This window comes from Neovison vison, chromosome 5 (assembly GCF_020171115.1).
Source record: "Neovison vison isolate M4711 chromosome 5, ASM_NN_V1, whole genome shotgun sequence".
NCBI lineage: Eukaryota > Metazoa > Chordata > Mammalia > Carnivora > Mustelidae > Neogale > Neogale vison.
Window position 1 is genome coordinate 152,839,546 of NC_058095.1, and position 17,621 is coordinate 152,857,166.

The window sequence follows — 17,621 nt, forward strand, 5'->3', positions numbered from 1 at the left end:
AGGCTCCCTGCTGAGTGGAGAGCCCGATGCGGGGCTTGATCTCAGGACCTGAGATCATGATCTGAGCCAAAGGCAGAGGCCTTAACCCACTGAGCCACCCAGGTGCCCCTATGATTTTTTTTTTTTAAAGTGCCTTCATTTTTATAGCTTTTTTCTTTTACAACCACAGTAGTGTGACTCCCTGTATCAGGAGGGAAGGGGAAAAAGCTCACTTCATATTAAAATAAGTTGCATTTGTGATAAGAATTATAGGTCTGTCTAGGTGAGAAAATCCCATCTTGGTGTCCCAAAGCTGGCAGGGCATCAGGGAGGAGTGAAGCAAAAGCAGCACCCCATTTGCCACCCTAGTCTTATTTTTGACAAGCAGATCTCTTATTTGGGTCAGTTAAAGAATACATAATGTATAATATTAAGAAAAAATTATCTAGGGGATGTCTGGGCGGCTTGGTTGGTTAAGCGTCTGCCTTCGGCTCCAGTCATGATCCCAGAGTCCTGGGATGGAATCCCACATCTGTCTCCCTGTTCATCACGGAGCCTGCTTCTCCTTCTCCCTCTACGGCTCCCCCTGCTTATGCTCTCTCTCAAATAAATAAATAAATAAATTTTAAATTAACATATAACGTATTATTTGCTTCACAGCTACAGGCGTGAGCACCAGCAGGGGGAGGGGTAAAGGGAGAGGGAAAGAATCCTCAAACAGATTCCCAGCTGAACGCAGAGCCTGACATGGGACTCGATCCCAGGACCCTGAGATCATGACCTGGGCTGAAATCAAGAGGCAGACACTTGATTAACTGACTGAGCCACCTAAGCCCCTCTGTACTACTTGATATTTTACAGTTACAGGGATTTGAAGAATCTGGCGAACTTCCATAAAAATTCGCAAAGATTATTCACCAGGAGTGAATAATGCCTATACATGCAATTTAATGTGTATTTTCTCTTAAGATGTCTGAGAATGACCGAATCAATCCTGTGGAGATTAAGACATGTTATCTGAAGATCACGACTTATTTGATGATATCGGATTCTCTGAGGACTGGTTTCACTAGCAGTCAAACTGTTAGTGGTAGAATTTCAGTGGCATGTTTTGAGTTTTTATTTTTTATTTTTTTTTAAAAATTTTGTTTATTTACTTGACAGACAAAGATCACAAGTAGGCAGAGAGGCAGGCAGAGAGAGAGGAAGGGAAGCAGGCTCCCCACTGAGCAGAGAACCCAGGGGTGCCTGGGTGGCTCAGTCCATTAAGCGTGTACTTTTGGCGTGAACTCTGAGAATTCTCGCTCTCCCTCTATACCTCTCCCTGCTCTCTCTCTCTGTCTTTTTAAGGATTTTATTTGAGAAAGAAAGAGAGAGAGAGAGAGAGAGAGCGAGCAAGGAGGAACAGAAGGAGAGGGACAAGCAGACTCCATGCTAAGTGCAGAGCCAATGGGGTGGCTGGATCTCACAAACTCCAAAATCATGACCTGACCCGAAATCAAGAGCTTGTCATTTAACTGACTGAGCCACTCAGGTGCCCCCAGCCTCAAATAAATAAATAAATCATTAAAAAAAGGTTAAACTTTATTTATTTATTTATTTATTTATTTTTGGTTGGTGGATTATTTTTTATTATTTATACTGTGCCCTTTTCCCAAACAGGATTGCGGGGAGCAGGACAGCTGGAGTACCACTACTCAGGGCATGCTAAGGAGCTCACGGCCACTTAGAGACACTGGTTTAGGAGACACTATCAGGAGATGGCAGGATAGTGTGGGGGAGGGAGGGGTGCTAGGGAAAGCAGTAGCATCTTGTCCTGCCTCATCTCCCATCTCCTCGCCTGTAAGCCCTACCTCAGGGGGAAGCCAAAAACTGGTGGGAGGGTTGTAGCAGGAAAGGTTAGCAGTAAAGCAGGACGGTTAATTCCCAGAGAGGTGCGTTATCCCACTGTCCTTGCCTCCCCCTGGTGCCTACTGCAAGTAAAGAGTCTGGTCTTCTCTGAAGGGCTCTGGCTGGGCCTACGGTCTCCTGTGGAGAAGAGCCGGCTCGGTCAGTCTGTAGATGGAGGCCCACCGCTAGCTGCAAGCTCCAGGCTCTGCCCCTCCATCAGCCCCATCCTCTTCCTCATCAGACTGTGCCAAGGGCATGTCTACCCCACCGTCACTGGGATTTGGGCTGTGCAGGTGGGTCGAGTCGTCAGAAGATGACGAGGACGTGCGGGATGCAGTCCTGTCTGGCGTCGGCATTGGGAGGCTCAACTCCTCTGGGTGCTCCTCCAGCCCAGATGTCTGGGAGGCTGGTGGAGGGTCCTCACAAGGCAAGAACACATCTGCTCCATCCTGGTCTCCAAGGTCAATAAGTTCTACCTGCTCCAGGGCATCCACATTCACTTCCATGGAGGAGATACTACCTATGGGGGGGTCTCTGTGACTCGAGATGCAGGTGGGACAGGGGGAAGACAAACTCTGTGTCCGGCTGTAAAATTTCCTCAAAGAATTTCTGCCGCTCCCGAAGGCGGAGCTGCTGGCGCTGCAGGGCTGCCCGAGGATTTGGGTCCATGTCAGCTCCTCTTCCATGGGGTCATTCGTTCATTCACTCAACAAGCATCCGCGAGCAAGCCAGAATTCCTCCTTAGCACCTCCCTGTCCTGTGCGAAACACTCCTCCATTCCTTGTCGATTCTCTGCCCTAAATAACTTTTCAATCCACCATTCCTCGCCGTCTCCACTGCCCTCTCTCCCTTGGTTCCTCCGGTAGCCTTCGATCTGGGTTTCAAAAATGTTAAACTTTATTAATGGAAATATCCTTGAGGAATTTCCAACCCCAATATATATACCAAATACACTTGATAGATATCTGTTTTTAAGTTGCTTTTTATCAGTATTAGTAATTATACAATATTTCCACGGTAACGGCTGAATGCTTAGTGGTGAGGGACACAGGTCCTGGGTTTGCATTTCTCTCCATCACCTATGAGTGGACTGGCCTTGGCCAGGTGGTTAGCCATTCTGAACTCATATTTTCTCAATTGTAATGTGGAGGGGCTAATAACATCTCAAAGTTTGTTTGGGGAATATAATGATCTAAAACACTCAGCACGTTATCTGGCACTGAATAATTTTTCAGAGGATGGAGATGATTAATAATAACGTTAATATTAAACAATGCCAGGTAATTTGACATTTAGTATAAGCATCAGTTTTAGGAGGGCAGAATTATCCGTTTTATTTGGATTCATTGAATATTTTCAAAAGTGCAGTAAAAGGTAGGGTCATAGGAAATAAGACAGTTTGTCTTTAATTGGCTGATGTGCATGTATGGGAAATAAACCTTTTATTTTAATTTCAAAAGATAATTATAATTCTAACAGTTCCAATTTCAGTGAAAGTAAGACTTTCAAAACCTCCAAATTGTCCCTCAAACACTGTCAGAACTCGGTGAAGCGTTCCTAAAATATTTTAATTTTCACTTATTAGTGACTGTGATTTTACTCTTCAGCTTAGTGTAACATCAGCAAAATGTCAAGGATTCCTCTAATATTCTTACTGTTACTATTAAATGATTCTATAAGTCAAAGAGATGGCTGTGTACAAATCAGTGAGGGTTTTAATAGATGAACAGGTAAAGATAATGAATAGGTGCCTCAAAAGGAAAAGCCAAGCTAGGAAACAACCATGATAAGAAAAATGTTCCCTGTAATAGGGGAAGTAAAATTAATGCAGCAAAGTATTTTATTTCTTGCTTGTTGTGATAGGCAAACTGTTTGCAAGACAGCACGGAGTCTAGTGACACTGAGACTCACCTAAGATTATTGGTGACAGTAAAATTTAGAGGAAATTTTAGAATGTCAGTCAAGAGCCTTATAAATATTTATACCTGTAGACCCCCAATTCTACCTTTGGAAATTAAACCTAAGGAAATAATACAAAGATTAAAAAAAAAGTTGCATGTAGGAAATGTCCATCACAATTATGTGCATCACAAAATTATGATGACTGGAAGCAATATTAACGTCCACCACCATGGAAATGGTTATATTAGCATTTCAGTTATATGTTGTATAGTCAGCCCATGTGTCTTACATGTGTATACATGACAGTGTACAAGTAGAACTATTAATTGAGAAAAACAGAATATAAATTGTGTACATACCATAATTAGGGGTTTATAAAAATATGCATGGAAAAAAAGACTTGAAAGAAAAGCCCAAAGGAGGTAGCAAGTCTTACCTAACAGAGGTGATATCATGAATCTTTTCCCCTTTGTACAATCTCCAAATTTTCTTTGCTAAAGTTGAATTTTATATAAAATATTTTATGAAATAAAAAAAATTCTCTCCCATTGAGCTTTACTATTGGGCAAATATATTCTTGTCTTGTGGACAAGTTTATCTTGGCCTGCAGGGCAAAAATTGAATACTTAAGTAGATATTAATTAGCCCAAGATTCAGTACAGGGGGAGGGTGAAGATGTCAGAGGTTAATACAGATTTTGATTGGGATAATTTATACAATGAAAATTCATGTCCATGCCATACTGGCCAGTTTTTCTTTAAAAAAAGGTTAAGGACTTTTTTTTTTAAAGGCTAAGAATGGTACTAATTTTTAATAATGAAAACTGATAATAGAAAAATGATTTCTGTATATACCAAGTACTTCTATCTTCCATGGCCAACAACATAATTACAGTTAGTTTATCTTGGTCTGTAATGTATCATACTATTTTTCTGTCAAAAGAAATGAAACTTTGGATTTCGTTTAATCTTCCAAAAATGTTTCCGTGAATAAATAGGGAGGAATTGTAAACCCATTGTTTGCTGGACCTCCTTTTAGCCAAACTCCAAAGTTACTTTTTTAGTGACTGTTACAGGCTGAAAATTTTTGCACCACCAGGGCAGAATTCACAAGTTGGAGCCCAGATCTCAGTGTGACCATGTTCGCAGCTGGGGGCTCCAAGGAAGTACTTAAGTCTAACTGAAGTCCTAGGGGTGGACCCCTCATCCATAGTGTTCGTGTCCTTTTAAAGGAAGACACGGAGAGCTCACACTCTCCTTTCCTATGTTCACACACTGATTTCTTCTGTTTGGTGAGAGCTCTCCAAACACCAACCCTGCTGGCATCTTGATCTTGGACTTTCTGCCTCCAGACTCTGAGAAAGTAAATTTCTGTTGTCGAAGTCTCCTTGTCTGTGGTATTTTGTTATAGCAGCCTGAGCAGACTAAGACAGTGACCTCCAAAAGCATCAGGCTTTAGAGAGGGGGAGAGAACACAAGTAGGGGGAGAGGCAGAGGGAGAGGGAGAAAGAGAATCTCAAGCAGTCCTGTCTGAGCGTGGAGCTCAATGTGGGGCTCGATCTCATAACGCTGAGGTCACGATCTGAGCTGAAACCAAAAGCTGGACACTCAACCAACCGAGCCACCCAGGTGCTCTGCGATTTTCCTTTTATTTCTCTCTTCTCACAATATAGACTCTTCTGACCATCTGTGAAATATCTAATATTTATTGGGTTTCATTATAGAGGCAGGACTATTCTAAGTACTCCATAGGTATTAACTCACTATAGAATCATGGAAGCCCTTTGGGTAGGACCAGATTCCCCATTTTACAGTTGGGTAAATTGAGGCACAGAGAGTTTAAGTGACTTGCCTTAGTCATGTAGTAGATGGCAGACCAGGGATTGGAAGCCAGCAGCCTGGTTTCAGAGCATGGGTACCTTACAACTGTACCCTTCGTTTCTTAGAGTGACCCTCAGTGCAAACAGTGGCTGAAAACCCAAAGGTGGCTGGGTGAGAATGGGCACGGCATTGTGAAATTTAAGAAAGGAAAGGTGCATGGCTCTCTGATTAAGTGGCATGATAGAAGGGCATGTTTCAGAACATCTCGAAGATGAATAGGACTGAATATGACTTATTGCAGCTGAATTTCAGAAGAGTAGAGCCAAATTCCTGGTGATAGTCTCAGGCAAAATCCTGCTGATGTAGGGCAGCGTTGGCCATGTTAAGACAGTGGAGTTGGCTTTGAGAATACATTTAGTGTGCTCCATTACCTGGGAGAGGTTGGGTTTGTTTCTGAACTTAAGGTCCTGAGAATCATTTCCTCATCTGTAATTCTGCTCTGCCTCATATGTAACTCATTCAGTGATTAAGTGAAACAAGGGATAAAACCTCTCAGTATGGTGCACAATATAATGCAGGCAGAGTATAGGAATGCTGTTCCCATATGGGAACAGTGGTGGTTGACCCAGAACCACATGTCAGTGAGCAGAAGCAGTAACCTTCAGGCAGGTTGGTTTTTCCTGAGAAAATTACTTCAGGTCATTCCAGCATATGGCAAGGGACTCCCATTTATTATCTGGGTAACCTTGGGCAACTACTAACCCTCTTTGAACTTCAGTTTAACCCTCTTTGAACTTCAGGGCAACTACTAACCCTCTTTGAACTTCAGTTTAACTCTGTTAAACAAGGATAGTGACATTTACCTTGATGAAGATTAAAATGTGATAATAATGGTTTTAATTGCTAACCTACTTTCTCATTTCTTTAGTAGTCGATGCCATTTAGTAAGTGTTATTGCTGGAAAAATCTTTGGCCATGATTTTTCCAGTTTTTAATTTTTTAAAAAAAGATTTTTTTTTTTTTAATTTCAGAGAGAGAAGGTGAACAGGGGGAGAGATATATGGAGAGAGAGAATCTCAAGCAGGCTCCACAGCCAGCAAGGAGCCCAAAATGCGGCTCGATCCTGTGACCCCAAGATCATGACCTGAACCAAAATCAAGAGTGGGACACTGCAGAATGAGCCACATCGGTGTCCCTCCAGTGTTCACCTTTATGGCATTTTACTTGAGACTCAATTTCTTCTTCCTGCCCTTTGATGGGATAATGAAATTGTAGATATTTTAACTCCCAAAGTTTAGAAATTAGGGGTAGTTTATCAGAGAAATTATATGTTGAAATTATATGTTGAAAATTATAAGGGGAAAAAAAGAGTTTTATGAAACAAAATGTAGGCTGGCAGGGAGAGATATTTCTGTTGGTTTAAAATGAGGCAAAACTGAGGAGGGATAGGCATCAGCATTGACATTTCGGAAAGCAATGAAGTATTTGCCCAGAGACCTGTGAGATAATTTGTCATTTTGGACTTTTAAAGTAGGATTTAAGAAAGCAATAGTGAGCAGTTGGCTGACTTGCAAAACTGATAGGTATTCTCAAGAAAATGTGTTGTCTTTGTTCAGTGGAAGCAAACGTCTCCCGACAAGAACTTGAAAGGGTTGTATGTTGTGATAACGTATTTATATCAGGAGGAAAAAAGTTAAAATGTTAATTATCTCTTTGTGTGTGTGTATGTATCTCACGTAATGAATTATCAGTGTTGAAAAGGATTAAAAAAAATCACTGTGCATAAACCCTTACTTCTGAACAAGATTGTATACAAACCTGACCGACAGATGGATCAGTTAAATAGAACAGAAGACCTACTATGAGCCTGGCAGTTGTTCAGTGTTACATGAGGTAGAATGGGGAATATAACCCAGTTGCTTTATTTAAGGAACAAGGAAGACAAGAACAGGAATGAGGAGGGGCAGGACCATACAAAGTTACCATGCGTGGTATGGTAAATACTGTAAATTACTGGTATATGCCAAGTGCTTTGGGAGCACTGAGGAGGAACTGAATATTCTTAGGAAGGGTAGAGAAAGCTTCACAAAGAATGTGACACTCAGTGAAAATCTGAAGGTTAAGGGCTCTGTCAAGAAACAATGTGTATAAAGGCATGAAAGCCATGGGTCCCGTGCACCGCCATGATGGCCTGGCTGTCTTTGAGGAGTCAGAGGAGGCGGGGCTGCAGGATAAGTTTGGGAAGGGATTTCAAAATGGCAGGGTGATTTTCGTTTGGGAGACGAAATGGATCAAAGGGCAAAAAAGGGGTGGGTTTGAGGAGAAAAAGCTAACAGCATTGTGAGTATTTTGATGTGGGGTGTCCTGGAAATATATTGGGAAGAGCAGAGCAAGAAGAAGAATGAGAAGCTTGAACTCCTGGAAGGAAGGACCAAGGAAGAGACCTGTGAGTAGGACAGAGAAAGAAGGAAGGCTTGCAGAGGACGGGTCATAGAGGTAGGGAGAGAATGGGAAAGTTGAGTATTGACGAATCCCAGAGGGAATGTTGGAGCAGGAGGAGGCAGTATTAGCTAGGGAGAAATCAAGTATGATGAGAACTGAGAGATTGATAATTAGGGGGTCACCGGGGCCGAGGCTGAGAATGATTGCAGAGAGGGGACAGGAAGCCAGGCTGCTCTAAGATGGCCAGCAGGTGGGAGGTGAGGGAGTAAAGGCAGATCCTATCACTTTGTTAATTCCTTTGGCAGAGAAGGGAAGCGGAAGAAGGGATTGAGAGTCCCAGGGAATGGTGGGAGACCCTAACATGCTGGTGTTTGGTCTGAGAGCTGAAGCCAGGAGGAAGGGAGCAGGGAGAGGGGAAGATTTATAAGATTTTTAAGGGATATTCCTAGAGAAGAGTACAGGCTGGGATGAAGAACATGGGTGGGGAGATTATTCTTTTTTTTTTTTTTTTAATTTAAATTCAAGTTAGTTAACTTATATTGTATTATTAATTTCGGGGTAGAATTTAGAGATTCATCAGTTGCATATAACACCCAGTGCTCATTACATCCCATGCCCTTCTTAATGCCCATCACCTGAAGACACAAGACTCTTCTCTCTCAGACGGGAAGGAAAGACACAGGATCAATGAAGGCGAAAAGGAGAATGGGCTGCCCAAATGCCCTCGTTTTTAAGCTCTCTTTCCCAAATGCTAACATTTGCTTTCATTTATTTTATTTCTGTTTCTTGGAATACTTAGGCTTTTATTTGTATTTTATTTTACTTTTTAAATTTATTTTATTTTTTATTTATTTTTATTTGTATTTTAAAGGAAATGTGGGTACTGTACGAATAAGTCATTGCAGGTCTGCAGAAACTGGTCATTGTTCATAATTCTAGCATGTGCTGCTCAGGAAATGCTTTTCTGATGGAGAGAACTCTTTTCTCGTATAATCAATCTGTGATCTGAACTGGGGAATTACTTGAGGGACAGACTGGTGTTTATGTCTTAATGGTTATACTGCAATCTGTAATAATAATAATTTCAGGAGTCATTAAATGCATATACTATACAAAAGAAAAAGAAAATAATATATTTTTAAGGAAGCCAAAGCTACAGATATTAAGATCTTATATTAGGTTGGGGTGCCTGGGTGGCTCAGTGGCTTAAGCCTCTGCCTTTGGCTCAGGTCATGATCTCAGGGTCCTGGGATTGAGCCCCGCATTGGGCTCTTTGCTCAGCAGGGAGCCTGCTTCCCCCTCTCTCTCTGGCTGCCTTTCTGCCTACTTGTGATCTCTGTCAAATAAATAAATAAAATCTTAAAAAAAAAGATCTTATATTAGGTTGGACCATGTGACCATTTGCAGTCTACAAAATAGCAGTTTCATACAGTTCAACATGATGATAATGTCAAACTTATGAGACTATCTGACCAGATATAGTCTTCCAGTGGACACTATTGGGGTTCAGTGTCCATGGTGGGGAAGAGCCAGGACTTTGACACCAGAAAGGACTAGGAACTATTCTTACCTCCCTCTCTTCTTAGCTGCTTCAACTTGGACATAGTATTTCATATCTCTGAGGCCCAGTCCTCATTTTTAAAGTACAGTAATGGTAGTACCTAATTCATAGTATTTTTATGAGCAGTAAATGAGATAATTTACATAGCTCTTAGCAACATGCCTGGCGTGTAATAAACACTAAATAAATAGCAAATGAAATGAACAATACGAGCAATAATAACTTAAAATCTATATAGTTATGTGAGGTTTTAGTAGAAGCCTCTTGTTTGTAGGAGAGGCTGTTGCATGTAATGAAAATGCTGAATTGGTAGAAATTAACATACACTAAATTTGGTGATGTTTATAGCTTTTTAAAGTTCTTCTTGAATAGGTTAAATTAACGTGGTTGCCCTGGGCACCTTGAAATGGTTAAGCTGTGCTGACCAGTGTGCAGAAGCTACTTGGATTATAATATTAGTTATGTTCTCAAAGCTCTTATTATTGGGTGAATGGATGAAACAGAACTCTGTAGGTTATTTAAAGGTTAGTTTTATTCACTATGTTATTGTGAAGGTTGTTTTCTCTATGTAAAGAGGTCCAAATTGTCCCATTCGTATATTTCTGGCCGTGGATGCTTCCTGTTACACAGGAGTAAAAAGAAAGGTAGTGATTTATTTCAAGAAGCCCTAAATTCTGCTACCAGGTTCCCTTCCCCTGTGACCAGGAGTTCATTTAATTTCCATTTACTCTGGTTTATCTATTGGAAATGAGAATAATAACAGCTTTTCTTACAGCTTGAGGCTGTTCTGAGGACAAATAAGGGTAGATGCGGTATTTAAGCATTTATTTAACCAACACACTTTTATTTATTTTCTGATAAACACTCTATCTGGTTTCTGCTCTCAGAGGGGATATAATCTAGTGGTGTAGACAGATACACAGGCAGTTGTGCTTTAGGGTGGTAAATACAATGAAAGAGGCATGCAGGCATGCAAGAGAGCCCAGAGGACTGGGCTATGACTGTGGGGCTTTTTAGAAAGGGAGGTGGTACTTGGGGCTGGTACAAGTTCAGAATATGAAGAAGAGGGAATTTCTTTTTCCTACAGTCTGAAGCTATGACACTGAATCTGAATTTGAATGTCTTCACTTCCTTTAATTCTTTAATTCCTTGAATTTAATTTTGTGAATATATATTTACTAAATAGCATTTCTAGTCACTGGAATAAGGGTCATCTTTCATCTTAAAAAGGTTCTTGAGTGCCTATTGTGTGCTGACCATTGCGCTATGTGCTGCTTGAATAGGGAAATATTGAGAAACCTTTGTTCTCAAGAAGTTGTGGTCTAGTTGAAGATTATTGTTATTGTTATTTTTTTTCCAGAGAGAAACTGGGTAAAGGGGGGACAGAGGAAGAGGAAGAGGGAGAGGGAGAGAGAGAGAATCTTAAGCAGGCTCCACGTCTTGTATGGAGCCCAACGTGGGGCTTGATCTCATGATACTCCAATGACCTGAGCTGAAATCAAGAGTTGGACCCTTACCTGACTGAGCCAGACAGTTGTCTCTTTTTTTTTTTTTAAAGATTTAAAAATTTATTTTAGAGAGAAAGAGGGGAAAGGGCAGAGGTAGAGGGAGAGAGAGACTCCTGAAGATGATTCCCCACTGAGTATGGAGCTTGATCTCATGACCTTAAGATCACGACCTGAGCTGAAATCAAGAACTGGTTGCTTACCTGACTGAGCCACCTAGAATCCCCTAATTGGGGATTCTAATGCATTATTAAGATAGGATGAGATAAGTACACCGATAGGATTATGGGTAATATCTTAGGTAGGCCTAGGTCATGAAATGTCCATAACATATGGAAGGTTTCATAGAGGTGATAGTAGGATTTTATCTGGATCTTGGCAAGTGAATGGGAAATGGAATTGAAGTGAAACCTCAACAAAGGCAGGGAAATGTGAAATTGCATAGATTTTTCTTTGTAGTTGGGATGGTTAGAGGGTGGTGATTATGAAGAGATGGAGTGGGGACGTAAGTTGGAAAAGTATATGGGGCTAAAATTAGGGGATTTGCCTTACATATCTTTACTAAGATTCTTACTATAGAGTACTTTTTTTTTCTTGAGAGTGAAGGATCTAGAGGCACATTTTACTACCTTTTTTTTTTTTTTAATTCAAGTATACTTTAGGTGGAAGAATAATACCAAACCCAAAAGATGGGTTCTTAGCAGAGTCATTAAAGATTGCAATGATTGCCATGTTACTTAAGGCTGGGGAGGAGGGATGGGTTAGGACTCTACTGTCAAAATCCTCCAAACAGGTGATAAAAGACCTTCAGTTCAAGACTGATGGAAATTTAAAAAAAAAAAAAAAAAGAATAATCTATAACTTGAGGCACCTGGCTGGCTTGATCTGCAGAGCTCATGACTCTTGATCTCAGGGTCAGGAGTTTGAGCCCTGCATTCCATGGAGAGGTTACTTAAAAATAAAATTCTTTAATGGGATGCCTGGGTGACTCAGTTGGTTAAGTGTCTGCCTTCAGCTCAGGTCATGATCCCAGGGTCTTGGTCAGTCTGTCTGCTTAGTGGAGAGCCTGCTTATCCCTCTTCATCTGCCTGCTGCTTCCCTGCTTATGCTCCCTCCCTCTCTGTCTCTCTCTGTCAAATAAATAAATAAAATTAAAAAAATAAAGTAAAATAAAATCTTTAAAAATTTTTAAAGGGAAAAAATGATGGAGATATATTGAAATCTCGTCTTCCAACACAAAACTCAGAAAAATATGTAAAAGAGAAGATTATAAAACCAAAAAATAGATATCTCTTATAGAAGGAAAAAGTAGATGGGATTAAACATAAGAGCACAAGGGAAAATTTTCCCACATGAAAGAAGTCAGTGGGGAATTACAAAGGCTCCATCATTAAAGAGATCAAAATCATTTCACACACAGGGAAATTTGCTCCCAAAGAAATAGAGACAATAGAATAGTCTGAAAAAGACTTTAAAATGAGACTATTTAATATCTTCAGGGTGATAAATGTCTTCACATTCCTAACACCAAAGTAAGTGTCCCAAGAAATCTTGGAAATAATAAAATTATTATTAAAATGAAAACATATCCAATAGGCTAAACAACACCCTAGGAACAGCTGAATAGCAAACTGGTGATTTGGAAGCTTAGCCTAAAGAATTTTCCTGGAATGCAGCAAGGTAAAAATGTGGAAGAAATGATAGCAAATTTTAGAGATGTGGAGGATGGAGTCACAAATTCCAACATCCATTTAATGATATGACAGAAGGTAAAAAGACAAAGAAGGAGAAAAAATGGGGGCACCTGGGTGGCTCAGTGGGTTAAGCCGCTGCCTTCGGCTCAGGTCATGATCTCAGAGTCCTGGGATCGAGTCCCGCATCGGGCTCTCTGCTCAGCAGGGAGCCTGCTTCCCTCTCTCTCTCTGCCTGCCTCTCTGCCTACTTGTGATTTCTCTCTGTCAAATAAATAAAAATAAAATCTTTTAAAAAAAAAAAAGGAGAAAAAATGGAGTATTGGGAACATAAAAGAAGGAATTGAATTGTTGAATCAAATGGTTGAGCATGTCAAATGTTTGGATATAGAGTGTGAAGATGGTTGAAGAGGATCCTAAGAAGGTAAATAGGTAGGGATGGTGCTACTGAATATAAGAAAAAAGAAAGTTGTGGGCAAAGAATTCCAGTTTAGTTTTGGATCTATTGGTTTGGAGCTGCAGGAAAAATAGCTATATGGACCTTTTTATCCAGTACTAGAATTTTACATCTGGAAGCTCAAAGGGAGAGGTAGAGAAGAGATCACAGAGGTAGTACTTGAAGAATTCAAGAGCATAATATAATGAAAAATGAGGTAAAATATGGCATGAAGAATTCTGTTTGACTTATGATTATTGTACTGTGTGACTTAGCTTTATCAAATCAAAGTTGATTGCAATACAGAGTTCTGGTCTATTAAAAATTTATCACAGTTAAGATAAAAGGCATTGCATTTTGTTATCTAGCAGTTCTTTTTCAAATTTCATGTTGGGATTATGTTGTTTAGTTTATGTTTGATATGCTAATTAACCATTATGTCTGATTATTATTAATGTTTTCCATGTAAAATGTAATAAGACTTTTTTGTCCTACCCCACCCCCTTCCCAAAAGAAATGCTTAATGAAATCATTATATCGACTAAATTACTCTCACAAGAGGTCCCCCAAGTGATCTGATGTTAATATATATTTAAAACTTAGTTTGGGATCTGATCTCAAACTTCTAATAAGCCTAGAGTCATCACAGTCACCAATTCTTAAGAAAGGAGGAGAGTTATTGATTTTATAGTTGCTCTTCTGCATGTGGACTAGCTTGCTGCTTTCATAGGGCAGTGGGCATATAACCATGATTATTTTTTTCTGTGCCATTTCCATGCATTTTAGTATGTAAGTCTTTCTTATGTGTGTGTGTGTGTGTGTATTTTTTTTTTTTCCAAACCATCCCAGTGTGCAGTATTTTCCTTGGTACCTGCCCAGGTGGGGCGTTGAACTATAGTGCTGTGTTCAGAAAATGCCATTGAAATAATGGTATAGGATTAATTTATAATGATATTTAATGTATCCATCTTAATAAAAAACCTCTTCCCCCGCCCCCCACCCCCGGCCTAGGAATATATCATTATTAAACTACGACTGTATGACATGATGTACTTAGATCATTCTCTTGTGGTAAATTCTTCTCAGCAGAAGTTCTGAATCTGCCAGGGTTGACAGTTCTTTATTCAAAAGAGTAGTTGCTAGCAGGGTTCTTTTTAGGAGAAGAGTTTAGATATATTACCCATGAATTCTTAAATATGTATAAAACGGGGAACAAATTTTATGGTCGTGTTGGCATTCTAGGGTGCATGATTTGAGTTCTGGGGAATGGAATTCTCAGCCCCCAGGGGTGTTCCAAGTTCCTGGAGCTTCCTTGGAGCTGTGCAGATAACATTGCAGGGAGGAGTTGTTCCCTAGTCTTGGGGAGGAGTCACTGCAAACGGGAGTGGGCTTTCTGCTCGGCCTTGTTTTGTGAGTCCAAAGAACACCTCTGAGAATTAGCCTGCTCATCTGCTTCTTTGCCACATACACACCAACTGTGTTTTATCTCTATATAAAAACCATTTTCTTCAAACAGGGGCTTGCACACTTTCTGAGTATACTCATGCACGAATAGGCTTAAGGATTTGCGGTAACACGCTGCTTTCACCATTTTCTACTTCTACATTGATTTTTTTCTAAAATTGCCTAAGAAAGTGTCTGCTTTGCACATTTCTTCCCTCACTTTACAAATAAAGGCCTCCTCTTCACTGATCTGAAGTGTTAATATGGTACATTTGCCCCAGGATTAAGAATACCCCATGTACCAGAAAAAGCTATGCTGGGAAATATGAGTGTTGGAGGAGAGCTCCTTTAATATTTAATGATTAATCAAAGAAACTCAAACCTGGTGAGTTTCTTACCTTTCTGTAGCTTACATCTATCTCCAGTAAGGATGAAGCTGAGACTTGCAACAGAGGTTAGTGGTGTTAGTTCTTTTAAAACTAACATCCATGTTTTCCAGGACTCACGAAGTGTTAAAGGTACATTGGATAAGACTGCAAATACATATTGCATGTGATTCCTTTCAGATGCAGTGCAATTTTCAATATGATAGTTAAAACCTATTTTACCAAAGCATGTCATGAAATACTGATTCCTGTTAAAGTTGATCTCCATCTTATTTTGTCTTATAAATTATTTAATATTTCACATCTTCTGTTAACAAAAAATTAGCTTCTAAAGTTTAAAATTTTGGGCTGGCAAGTAAAAAATATGGAAAGGGAGTGCATATGTATTTTAGGAGGAGTGTGAACACAGTATTTTGAATAACAGGCCTCCTTGAAACATCACCTGGGACCATCCAAAGACCTCTGTTGGCCCCTTATTCCTACAAGCTTACCTCTTGAGGTGCAGTACATATGCTGCTCTTAGAGCTCCATGGTTTACCCAGTGTTCCCTGAGGGATGGCTTGACCAATGGGACTTCTAAAAACTGACTACTAGTTTCCAGAAGGCAGTATCAGAGAGCAAGTTTCCAGGAGAGGCTTTCCTTCTGTAGTGCCAAATGTCTTAAAAATCATGGGACTAGTGATACCAGCATCTAAGTGGCTAACAACTACCAAAATGTATTTCTTGTTCATGGTGCCATGTGCACACAGTGGGTCAGCCGTGACTGTGTTCCTGTTGTCTTCACTTGAGAGTTCAGATAGGTGGATCGGCCTCTACCTGGGGAAGAGGAAACTGGGCAAACTCTGCGCTAAATCACACAGCTTTGGCCTGGACGTGGCATATCTCTTCAGCTTACTTTTCATTGACAAGACCAAGTACCTTGGCCAAACCTAGCATCAGGGGTGTATGTGAGGAATAGGATCCTCTCTTAGGGAGGGGAAGTGAATATTGTCAAAGCCAGATTTACACTGGACAAAGTTAAAGAGGCAAGGAAGACTTTATTCAGGGACACTACAATAGAAGAGAGACCTGAACAGAGTCTGCACTCAACTCCCCTGAAACAAAGGGCAGAGGATGTTTTAAGAGCTGGACTGGGAGGTAGGGGGAGTCATTGGCCATCTGAGTTTGCTATTAGGCCTTCCCAAAAGGAAGAGTAAATTTTCTCATATCTTCATGGCAGGAGGAAGTTTTAAAATTTGAAACAAGGCACCCACCTAAGTTAGGTTCCTACTCTCTACCCTCCCACAGAGGCTGGAAATAGGAGCCCTCTCTTCTTTGATGATGACATTTCAAAGAGGTGGCTCCTAGATCCTTAAGAAACCATTCCTGGGTTGCAAAACTGACAAGAGAATTTTTAAAAGGTTTACCTCTCAAAGGGGCAGAGATAGACTTTACAGCTCTAAGTTTTCTAAAGCAAATGCTTCTCAGATAGGTAAGGGGCCTAGAGTCAGGAAGGAATCTGTGTAGAGTTCAGGCAAGCTGAGGGGAACTTTAAGGACATCTTGGTCAATATTTAAGAACAATAATGCATTCTGCCACAGGGTAGAGGTACGTGTGTGTAATTTGCTTGATGCAGCCACAGAAACCAATGCTGGCTGCCTTAAATGGAAAAATGCCTCTTTGAAGACTATTGGACTATAGGGGTAGAGGGAGGGCATAAAACGAATGGGAGCTGAAGAACCAGATTTGAAAAACACATACCACAGGTTCTGACAGATAGTCCCTCAGTTTTTGGCAAGGGTGGTACAGTCAGAACTCTGTCACTGCTTGACAAAAATGTGGCTACCACCAGATACCTCTGCAGCTTCTGTCAATAAAGCCTGGTCACTCCTTCAACTTTGTTCCATTCTGAGTCTGGGCTGGAAGATCTGATGGTTAGAGCCAACACCATACACCTTGGATCATGAGGAAGATATTTTCTCTCTTATACACCCAAGCCCTGGCCCTTGGCTAGTTGGGGAGCAGATGAGATCCAACTTTGACTTTGGTAAGAGGAAGTGAGGGTGATGAGTTCCAGCAAGACTGAACATAACTAGAATTACCAACTTCAGCCACCCATCCAAAGAGAAGGTTGGATAGACAAAGCAAAACCAGACAAAATAAAGAAGAAACATGCAACCATTGTCCACTACTGAAGGATGGAGTGGTTGTGGAGAAAGTTGTAGCAATTGTTTACCCATCTCCTCTGTGGGACCCTTTGATGGCCATCAGTGCTCTGACTACCCAATTCCCATTATAACTACTTAGCTCACTTTGTAGGACTCTGAGTGGTTCGTAGTTAGACAGAAAATCCCTGTCCTCTAAGCTCCATGCAGTAAGATTGGGGGAATGGACAGGTGAGGCTCTCTAAACCCTTCATGTCTATCAGTTAGGAATATGAAAATCTCTCTTAACATAGTATAGATTTCCTAACTTAGTTCCTTCAAAGGAGAGGCAAGGGGGCAGTGGCAAAAACTAGGGTTTAAGACTCTGCCTCTTATCTCTCTGAGCTCCAGGCTCCCATCAGAGAAATGGAGTTTTCATGCAT

General features: G+C 40.6%; 2 protein-coding genes across 2 annotated transcripts in view; one reads left to right on the forward strand and one right to left on the reverse strand.

Moving 5' to 3' along the window:
- HS6ST3 (heparan sulfate 6-O-sulfotransferase 3) overlaps positions 1 to 17,621 on the forward strand; it is a 649,897-nt gene that overhangs the window by 52,700 nt on the left and 579,576 nt on the right. The gene's annotated exons all lie outside the window — the stretch shown is intronic.
- On the reverse strand, positions 2,017 to 2,547 carry LOC122907197 (dysbindin domain-containing protein 2-like). The gene is given in 2 exon segments (XM_044249977.1): positions 2,017 to 2,399; positions 2,401 to 2,547. Coding segments are annotated over 2 exon segments (483 nt in total). The 5' UTR covers positions 2,539 to 2,547; the 3' UTR covers positions 2,017 to 2,054.